This window comes from Dendropsophus ebraccatus, chromosome 13 (genome assembly GCF_027789765.1).
Source record: "Dendropsophus ebraccatus isolate aDenEbr1 chromosome 13, aDenEbr1.pat, whole genome shotgun sequence".
Taxonomy (NCBI): Eukaryota; Metazoa; Chordata; class Amphibia; order Anura; family Hylidae; genus Dendropsophus; species Dendropsophus ebraccatus.
In genome coordinates, this window is record NC_091466.1 from 17,522,796 (window position 1) to 17,534,067 (window position 11,272).

The 11,272-nt window shown below is 40.0% G+C and overlaps 1 protein-coding gene across 1 annotated transcript in view; it reads left to right on the forward strand.

The window, feature by feature from the left end:
* FSIP1 (fibrous sheath interacting protein 1) overlaps positions 1–11,031 on the forward strand; it is a 197,749-nt gene extending 186,718 nt beyond the window's left edge. The window contains exon 11 of the mRNA XM_069950472.1: positions 10,648–11,031. Coding sequence (XP_069806573.1) covers positions 10,648–10,695 — 48 coding nt within the window. The 3' untranslated portion in view covers positions 10,696–11,031. The remainder of the gene's footprint in view (positions 1–10,647) is intronic.
* The last annotated feature ends 241 nt before the right edge of the window (positions 11,032–11,272 follow it).

The window sequence follows — 11,272 nt, forward strand, 5'->3', positions numbered from 1 at the left end:
TCACACCCATAGTGGACACAAAGGCCAATCAGCTGCACTAAAAACCAACATCAGAAGTTAGTATATAATTTGATCAAACCATATTGCCTCATGTACCACGTGCAGGTCTGTGATACACTTGAGTCCCTAACCAAAAAATACTGTGCCGGTCAGTGAACGCAAACCCCGCAAACCTTGGTTATATATTTTTTTTTAATCATTATTTTTAATTATTTTTATTTTTTTTGATCAGTACATTACTTAGGCATCACATCAGGACAGGGAGAGAAGGAAAGTGGCCACAGAAATGCTGGCTACAGCCGTTTTGCAGCACTTTCCCGCTTCTTCTGGTCACATTAGGATCTTGGGGGTATCTCAGGCACCAGATGGGAACATATTTGGATGTATACTTACCTAAGATACATAGGGAGCATTGTCATATATATATATAAGATTTCATCTATACGGAGCAGTGATGGGGAATCTGTGGCTCTCCAGCTGTTTCAAGACTACACTTTCCATCATGTCTGGACAGCCAAAGCCAAGGGCATGATGGGAACTGTAGTTTTGCAACAGCTGGAGGAGTGCAGGTTCCCCATCCCTGGTTAATATAGAGTCTTATATGTAGTAAGAAGGTGCAGTGATGACTGACTATCCCAGCCTGTAGCTGCCCTTACCGTCTTACCATACATCCAGCCACCACATACTGTATATAGAGGTAATATTAGGCACTCTGCCTGTGTTGTGACTCAGACATTGCCTAGTCGAGCACATTGCCTAAATTGACTCTTGAACGCAGCAAATGCTTGTAATCATTAATTTGGCATGGTCGCTGAGTAAGGAGACATTATTCCTATTACATTCTCGGTATTTGCATGCTTGTTCTTTCATGGAGGAGAATTCCTGATGGAGCAGGAATACTAATGATAGGCTACATAGTCATTCTCTATGAGCATTATACCATCTCTAATACCATACTAATTCATGGCTAATTTATTAAATAAATTCAAGGGAGGCACTTCTGGGCACTAGATTTCATTTGATAGGACGCTGGTCCAGGGATTATTCTGATCGCCATTGGAGTCGGGGGGGAGTTTTCACCCTGTGATGGGGCCATTGTCATTTGCCTCATAGGGGTTTTTGCCTTCCCTGGATCAACACATTCGGGTTTCCCTAGGTTGAACCTGATGGACTCTTGTCTTCTTTCAACTTTATTAACTGTGTTACTATGTTGCTATGTAGCTATACAGGAGGTTACAGAGCTAGATACTGATCAACTGCATCTATTTCTGCATCTACTTTCCAATTGGAAATATAATATTCTCCATACAGCAATCAATACTAGAGATGAGAGAACCGTCGGACTTTTGGTCCGACGGCATCTTCGTTCCATTACTATAGTGGTATAGTATATGGAAGGAAGATGCGGGCAGGGTCTTCCAGGGAATTCAAGATACATTCCCTGGATTTCCAGGGAATGTATCTTGAATTCCCTTTAAGATCCTGCCCGCAGATTCCCGGGAGCGTAGTGGCGCAGGCATAGTAATGGAGTGAGCGGCTTTCGGACTGAAAGTCCGAAAGTTCCGCTCATCTCTAATGAATACATCGACATATTTGTCAATATCAATCTTTTTAGACCCTATTGTTTGATCTAATAGTAAATAAAAACCTGTTGGGTGATTGTAGCCAATTTTCCTTACTGGTACAAACATGTTATCTCTCTATTCCTAGTCCTTTAAAAAAAAAGTAAGTATTTTTCACTTTAGACGATCCACCTTACTATAGGACACATCCCTGGTTTAGACAACTGAAAGCAAGGGAAAAAAAATGAATGCTAATAAAACTGGTGGTCTAAGGCAGTGAAGGGTCAATGGAGTGAAGGGGTCAAAATTCAATGAAATGACTGAGCCACTTTAACAATCTCAATGACAGTACATTATACCCAGACATACACAGCTCTGCAACATGCACAATATACACCCAGCTCTGCTACATCATATACACCCAGCTTTGCTACATCATATGGACCCAGCTCTACTACATCATACACACCCAGCTCTACTACATCATACACACCTAGCTCTGCTCCATAGTGCTAGTCCAATATAGTGCTGTCTATGCTGAGGCAGACAGGTAAGTATACCATACTGTTGTGTAGTGTAGTGGCCTCCTATGAACTATTTATTACATTGGCCTCCTATGAAATATATTACGTTGACCTCCTTTGAACTATATAGTACATTGGCCTTCTATAAAAAAAATAAAAGTAAAAAATATATCTATCTATCTATCTATCTATCTTCCATCTATCTCCTATCTATCTTTGGCCTCCTATGAACTATATATTACATTGGCCTCCTATGAAATATATTACATTGGCCTCCTATGAACTATATATTACATCGGCCTCCTATGAACTATATATTACATTGGCCTCCTATGAACTATATATTACATCGGCCTCCTATGAACTATATATTACATCGGCCTCCTATGAACTATATATTACATTGGCCTCCTATGAAATATATTACATTGGCCTCCTATGAACTATATATTACATCGGCCTCCTATGAACTATATATTACATTGGCCTCCTATAAAATATATTACATTGGCCTCCTATGAACTATATATTACATTGGCCTCTTATGAAATATATTACATTGGCCTCCTATGAACTATATATTACATTGGCCTCCTATGAACTATATATTACATCGGCCTCCTATGAAATACATTACATTGGCCTCCTATGAACTATATATTACATTGGCCTCCTATGAACTATATATTACATCGGCCTCCTATGAAATACATTACATTGGCCTCCTATGAAATAAATAAAATAATAAATAAATAATTGTTTTCCAAGTGCGACGGAGTGAAATCTGTTCCCTTCACAGTGTCCTGACAAGTGATTCCGATCCCATCATGTCACTGTTTAGTCTGACAATATGGACACCATATGCCGGGATCCCGATTGCCGTGACCTCTCAGCTATTGTAATGAGATGACTTTCTTTTTTCGTGAATTGTTTGTGTGTTACCACAAGAGGTTGTAAATTGGAGGGTGAAGAGCACTAGAGCTACCAGCATACTGCCAGAGAGAAGAGCTTACTACAATGCCAGGTGGTTTCCTATTGATTCTCCTAAATACATTGTGTCCCCGGCCCGCAGTGTAACCTTACCAGTCATCCGAGGATAACCGCAGACATAGCGTTTCTGACGGGTACAGTCATCGCTCTTCATTACTACAGTCGTACTGTAATATTCTGTAATTGCATAATAAGGGAATATAGAGGCACAAGTGGCCCAGATTGACTAAAGATTCCTGTTCTGTGTGGATTTTGATATGGAAACCGCATCGATTTCTGCATCAAAGTATGCAAGGGTAACACTTCTTTACAGTGCATTTATGATCACTCATTAAAGGGATACTCTAACAAAAAAAAAAATCTTAAAAATTAACTGGTGCCGAAAAGTTATACAGATTTCGAAATTACTTCTATTTAAAAATCTCCAGTCTTCCAGTGCAGGAAGTGGTGTATTCTTCAGTCTGACACAGTGCTCTCTGCTGCCACCTCTGCCTGTAACAGGAACTGTCCGGAGCAGTAGCAAATCCACATTGTAAACCTCTCCTGATCTGGACAGTACCTGATATGGACAGAGGTGGCAGCAGAGACTAGAAATGATACACCACTTCCTGCAGGACATACAGTAGCTGGTAAGTACTGGAAAACTTTACATTTTTAAATACAAGTAAATTATAAATCTATATAACTTTCTGGCACTAGATTATTTGAATTTTTTTGCCAGAGTACCCCTTTAACATTAAGAATCCTTGTAAGTAGATATGTAGAGCACCTTCACACGAGTAATACATGTGATCCTGGATCAGATATCAAAGCTGTTTGCTACTACTCAGGTACAGGCCCATGATAAAGCAGGGTGTGAACATGTTCTGAAGTCTTCTTTATCACGGATATATTTACTGCTACATGTTATCGCCAAACAGGAAACATTGTGTGTTTAAATATACAGCGCTGAACCAGATGAGAGTCGTGACCTGTCCCCAAAGCATGCTTATAGCCATACTTATCTGTCCAATGCCGTCCAATCTGCAGGCTTCTGAAATAAATAATTGATGGGTTTAATGGTCACATATATGTGCATGGACACTATTTCCGCTGTATACTAATTTACACTTGCTTCCACTTTATCTTACTGATCACAACTGATTACTGGGGTGGTGGTTGTGATGAGGAGCTTATTATGAGATAAATCCCCAAAGCAGAATACTCCTGCATGTCTGTACAGCACACCCTCAGAAACAGCAGCATGAAGGACACTATAGAACAGTACTGAGCAGTCTATACTGTGCTTCAAGCACTGAGGTGACATATAACACTCACTACAAGCTGCTACAGGAAATCCTATGATCAGCTTATTATGAGATGAATGTCCAAAGCAGAATCCTTCTCCATGTCTGTACAACACCCTAAGAAGCAGCAGCATGACGGACATTATAGAACAATATTGAGCAGTCTATACTGTGTTTCAAGCAATTAGATCACATATAACACTCACTACAAGCTGCTGAAAGAAATCCTATGATCACCTTTTCATGAGATGAATGTCCAAAGCAGAATCCTTCTCCATGTCTGTACAGCACACTCACAGAAGCAGCAGCATGAAGGACATTATAGAACAGTACTAAGCAGTCTATACTGTGTTTCAAGCACTGAGGTGACATATAACACTTATTACAAGATGCTACAGGAAATCCTATGATCAGCTTATTATGAGATGAATTTCCAAAGCAGAATCCTTCTCCATGTCTGTACAACACCCTAAGAAGCAGCAGCATGAAGGACATTATAGAACAGTACTGAGCAGCCTATGCTGTGTTTCAAGCCCTGAGCTGACATAACACTGACTACAAGCTGCTCTCCTTGTCTCTCTCTCTGTCGCTAACCACTCCCCATTCTTCTCAATAGACTTCTATGGACAGCTGTAGGCTTATACTTCATCAAGCTGATCAATCTTGGGAAGGATTTTTTGATTTTTTTGATTGGGAAGTAGTTTTTGTAGAGGGAATGATGAATTAAGTTGGGGAGGGACAAGAAAAAAACAGATAAGTGCATAATGAGAACATTTTCTCTGATAAGATATATTACAAGACTGATAAGATATATTACAAGACATGCATTTGCTTTTATTATTGATTTATGCAAAGTGCGGTGAAAGCATAGTGCTTATTATTAAGATATTTTGCAGCAGAGTACTAACTGGGAGGAAAAAGCATTTTTTTGTAATTTGTAACATGTGAATCCTATAAAATACCATAGTTTTGGATGATCCATACAAGCAGCAAACCTTACCAAGAACTGGAGCATGACTTTACAGGCGTAGAGAGAATGGCATTGGAAGCTCTTATAAGAAAGTGTGATATTTGGGGGTATAAATTTAAGTGCCCGTCCTAAAAATAATCCTAGTAGCAGTAGCAAATTGTGTTTTAATGAACTGATTATTGGACAAGCTATTAACAAAGTATCCCCCGCTAGCGCCATAGCAATTGTTCGTAAAACCTTCTAAATAGAATCACACATTTACTAAGGGCGCCTCGTGGTCCAAGCAATTAAACGAAAACTTCTGTTGTCTGCAGCCTCCAGAAGGAAACTCTGTGTTATAGTCCAAACCTTTGTTACTACGTATGGTAAAAATAGAATGGAAGAAGAAGGAGGAAAATTGTGCAAAACTTGAACTTTGGTCTTAGAACTGTCTAGTAAATGGATGAGGGTGCGGCTGTCTGGGCTCCTGTGTTCTTTAGGGTACAAAACATTATTGCCAGTTTATTGAACAGCAGCAGATCTTAAAAAACGGAAAACAATAATATTTATTATTACGTGATCATTATGGTATCCTCATAATCTGCGGAATGGAGTAATTGAATGGATAAGGGTTACATAATCATCATCGGCAGGTGGGAAGCATCTAACCTGGGTGTGTCCCTAATATGCAGGCTCGGACTGGCCCAAAGGGGAGCAGGGGAATCCCACGGTGGGCCCTACCCCTTGGTGGGCCCCTTATCAGGAGCTGGGCCTCCCTGTTTAGCAGCTCCAAGATGACATATAATCTAGCACTGCTGCACACGCCTGTCACCTGGTCATTCATTGCCTCTATATAGTAACCTGGGGTTTCATCTTATTATATATTTATCTTATTATATATTATATCAAGAAACTTAAGTGACACCCTATGCTGTTTGCATAGAGTGAATGACAAGTTACTAGCAGTGAGCTAGCATCGCCGTTCACATATACAGCTCCGTGCAAAGTCGCTATAGTAATGTGAAAGGTTTGTTGCTGGTTATATCTAGTATGTGTAGGGGGGGCCCTTAGAATAAAATTTCCTGGTGGGCCCAAGGTACCCCAGTCCGACACTGCTAATATGCACTCTTACTTTCCCTCTTACTTTCATCCTCAGCGCTGTTTCTGTGATATTAGCATTTTATCTTTAATGCTAATTAAGCGTTTTAGTGCCCTGGGGGCGGGACTACCCCCATACCCCCAGGGCACAAACCTGTCCCTGGCCACCCCACATTAAGATGGGTGGGCAAGCTGGGGGCAGATCAGTGCACTGGGGTGGTAGTCCTTCCCCAGTGCACCAAAAAACCTAATTAGCATAGAAAATAAACTGCTAATATCCAGTAAACGGCAGTGAGGAAGAAAGTAAAAACTTACCCTCCTCCTCAGCACCTCGTGTGCATTAGGAGAATATCAGCAAGCTAGATTCTTCTTACCTGCTGATAGTTTCCCTTTAAATACACCAAAGCAGATTACATGTTACAGAAAATGGAATCCTGCTTCCTTATATCTCTATAGCACACATAGCATGGAGGACATTATAAAGCAGTACTGAGCAGGGTAAACTGTTAATCCAGCGCTGGAGCTCTCCATGTGTCTCAGTAAATTAGCCTGATAAAAAGAGAAATTGACATCTTTCTTTAATAACATATATTACATAGTTTCTTACATTTACTCGAATAATTGATACCTGCCACATTTACTGAAAGTATAGTGGTTATTAAGGCATCTAGGCCGTGTATGTAAAAAGGACTGAGAACCTGGCTTGTGGTCATTTCATTTCTTGTTTTCCCTCCTAGCTCAGTATTCCCCTGTGACTCACACTGTGTGGTTTGACCCCAGCTTCATGCTGACTCATCTTTAGCTAAATTTCGCTCTAAACTGGACCCTGTACTATCTTGTTTGTCCGTTTTCTGGTTGATTAGGGATAGTAGCTTCAGTCGGTGGAAGGAAAATTGTGCTGGAGCTAACAAACGAATTGCATAATATAGGTTTGGATGAGAAATTGTGAAGAAAGGGTTATTTTAGGAATGTATAAAATATAGTATAATACAATGACACCTAAAACCAAATGTATACCTATATACCAATCTAACATCAGTTTGTGGATGTGGTCCTGGGGCCAATATAGTTTGTATATTCATTATATATACGTATACAGAGCTCACAGTTTTTCAAAATTGTAACTTGGTTTAAGAGCATTGCTTTGGTTTAAGAGCTCCCTGTACTGGGTACTGTGTGGGAGGGCGAGTGGAGGAGGGGCATGGTCTGCATAGCGGGGTCTACAGCACTGTACTATGACCCAGGAAGTCTCCCTCACCTTCCAAATCATGGCAGATCCACTTCAGGCTGGGGCTTACATCAGGGGACAGGACTGTGTAGGTAATCTCTCCATAACTGTAACCCCTCACTTCCCGGACAGAGAGTGCTACATGTATGTGCCCATATGTGCCCTGCTCATTCCTTTATGCTCCCTGCAGTCTCTGTCAGCCCTGGGTTTCCCATCCTTTTCCATTCCTGATATTTTGTGCCTGAACTTACACTCAGCTATACACAGTGCTACTATAATGTGCCTGCACTCACACTCAGCTATACACACTTCTGCTATAATGTGCCTGCACTCACACTCAGCTATACACACTTCTGCTATAATGTGCCTGCACTTACACTCAGCTATACACAGTGCTGCTATAATGTGCCTGCACTTACACTTAGCTATGCACAGTGCTACTATAATGTGCCTGCACTCACACTCAGCTATACACACTTCTGCTATAATGTGCCTGCACTCACACTGCTGTATAGAGAAGTTTCTGTCACTGTCCTCCTGCACAGCTCTGTGATTCCCATTTCCTGATTGGTCCATGCTGAACACACCTCTTTCCAATTGTGGTCATGTGACCACACAGACCACTGTCAGCAGCCCTGCTATTCTAGCCTATTATACTACGCTACTGCATTATGGGGATCTGCAGCTCCATCCTGTATGTAAAAACTGCTGCTGTTTTTTTTTCAGGTTTATGCACTTACTATACATTATACACCACATGCTGATTGTTATACTGTACAGTAACTTATAATATCACATATTTAGCTGTTTCTAAATGTTTGTTTCATTAGTTTTATATGTTATTCAGAAAAAAAATGATTTTTGGGGTGTGAAACTAATTGTCTGCATTTCAATGATTTCACATTGGAAAACTTTCTTTGATTTAAGCGTGGATTTGGATTACAAGCACGGTCCCGGAACGAAATATGCTCGTAATCCAAGGCACCATTATATATATATATATATATATATATATACATATATATATATATAATGCCTCTACTTGCTATATACGTGGCTTTCTCACTATAGCAATGCAGTATGATTGGATCTATTACTGTATCTATAATAATTGTCACAGTCCCAACCAAATGGGATAATCCAGTATGTTTTAAATTGATGGTCACCATGTTCTAGACTGAGATCTGGTACCGTTTTTTGGAATCATATTTATAAATTTAAAGAGAATCTGTCACTATGTTTATGCTGCTTAAAATGAGGGCAGCATAAACTAGTGACAGAAATGCTGAACAGATTAGTGTATTACTTACATCATTCTGTTTAGCCGTTCTACTAATATGCAGGAGAATAGAATTTGTGCAGCTCCAGTCCTCCTGCTCTCCAGCTGCTGATTGACAGGTGACTGCCTGTACACAGCATGGATCAGGTCACGTGCCAACCCAGGGCTTTATTTATAACAGAGACGGAGGGCTCTGATATGGAGATTGCCGGGGGTTCAGGGGTCGGACTCCCCCGTGATCTCCTATTTTTCCTTTATCCTGTGGATAGGGGAAAAGTAAATTTTTTCTGGAATATCCCTTTAATTGAGCCTTGGAAGTGGTACAATCTGACAATATGAGTTTGGTTTTGCCTTTACTTTTTATTTCTAGTTAAACATTATGGAGATTTCCTATAACACCACGTGATCTCTCGGAACTCTCTTTTCTGTGCCGAGCCTGGGTCTATGAATTATCTTTACACATTGGCTTCCCCTGGCCAATACGACAGCTTCATGTGGAACAGGTGTTTGCTGTTAGTGACTATATGAGTCCGAGCCAACAGTTTTTTTAGTGTTTACCGTAATAAGTGTGGGAAAGACTGGAATTTAGATGACCTGAAAGCTGATGGAAATGTTCATAGAGAAATGAGACACAGGATAACCCTATCACTAATCATTCCTTATATGCTGTCATTGGTCATCCTTACTCACCACAGCAGATTAATCTAATAGATTTGCTAATTATCCTTGGTGAGAGCTGATCCCCATAGGAATAAATACAGACATTCTTAAGGAGTGCGTCGTGAAGAAGAGTGGAAGTCATATGCATAGCTAAGACCCGTGTGGGTGAATTACTGGGTCTCCACTTCTTGGAAGGAGAGTCCTAATGATAAGAAGTATGATGATATGATAAAAAATAAGGTTCAGGTGGGAAGTGTTTTTGATAAGAAACTAAGAACAAAAACATTCTGAGGTTAGGTTAGGGGAACGTTAGAAGGAACGCCAGGAAATAGTATTTTACTAAAGGATAGATGACGGAAAAGGTATGATTTTACGAATACTAAATAAACCTATATCTACCCAAAAAAGGAAAAAAATTCAGGACAAGGTGACCTTTATGTATAGACTCAATGGCCACTTTATTCGAGTCGCCTACCTTTTTCATGTTTGGGGCTTCCTGTATGGATCTTAGACTCGTAACCTAAAGAGCCGTATAAAGTCAAGTGAGCACCAGTTCTTTGGGTCTGTTTCGAAATAAATCCATATAAGAAAGTGAAAATCTAGTGAGCGGAGCGATTTTGGATGAGGCTTGGGGGAATTTATTTTATAATATATTTGCCGAATACTCTGCCGAAGGCAAGCTAAGGGCTTGGGAGAGGAGAGTTACGTACACTATATGGCATTTTTTCGTTCATTCCCATAGCTGGATGCACCCCGAAGCACAAAGCTTCGTATGAAGTCAGGAATTCAGTCAATCCAAAAGTCATCCTTTTTCCCATTTTGTGTAAATTTTTGCTAGTATGGGGGCCATAGATAATGTTCTTAAAGGAATCTTCAAGGTGAAGATTCAAGCACTTTACCTGTTCCAGGTTTTCCGGACCTCCGGACCCCCCCCCCCCCTGCGGATCTTCATATCGGGTCCCGGCTTTACTGTTATGAATAGAGCCCCAGGTACAACACGTGACCTCAATAGGAATGAATTGGTTACCTCTGCTTCAACCATATCAGCTAATTTTTTTTCTTTCTCCAAAGAGACTATGCCTTCATCTTTGTAGAAGAATTGGTGTTTCTGCACTATAACACCAATGACGCTCCATACACCACAAGACCGGACACTTTACAGGCTGTTCCTTGGGAAAATCATAATGTCCAACTGAGGAAGCAGAATTTCCAGAACTATCTGTGCGCCATTGGCAGCTTGGACATTGAAGTAACATCTTGAATTCACGAATCACATGTTAAGTTCACCAGATTCATGTGACAGTCAATGAATGTGTCTGTGTGATCGTGCAGCCAATTTCTGTGTCTAAATTGGAATGAACTATAGCAAAAAGTTTTATAAATAGCCAAAGAATCATCCATATAAAGATTGGATTTTTGTATGGCTACTTCATTAAATTTTGAAACCATGTGTCAAATAAAAAAGAATTATTGGGGGATACCCATCTGGTAATGATTTTATTTTAAGCAACTTATCACAAAGTCACATACTCCATTTACCACAATAGGAAAAAAAAATAGTTTTTAGTCACAATGGTAAAAGTGTGCAAAACAATGAGGTAACTCTCATAGATTGATGTAAGTAGTCAAATAAACAATTATTAGTATTGGAGTACTTGTATATAGAAAATATACTATTCATGTATCTCAAAAGAGA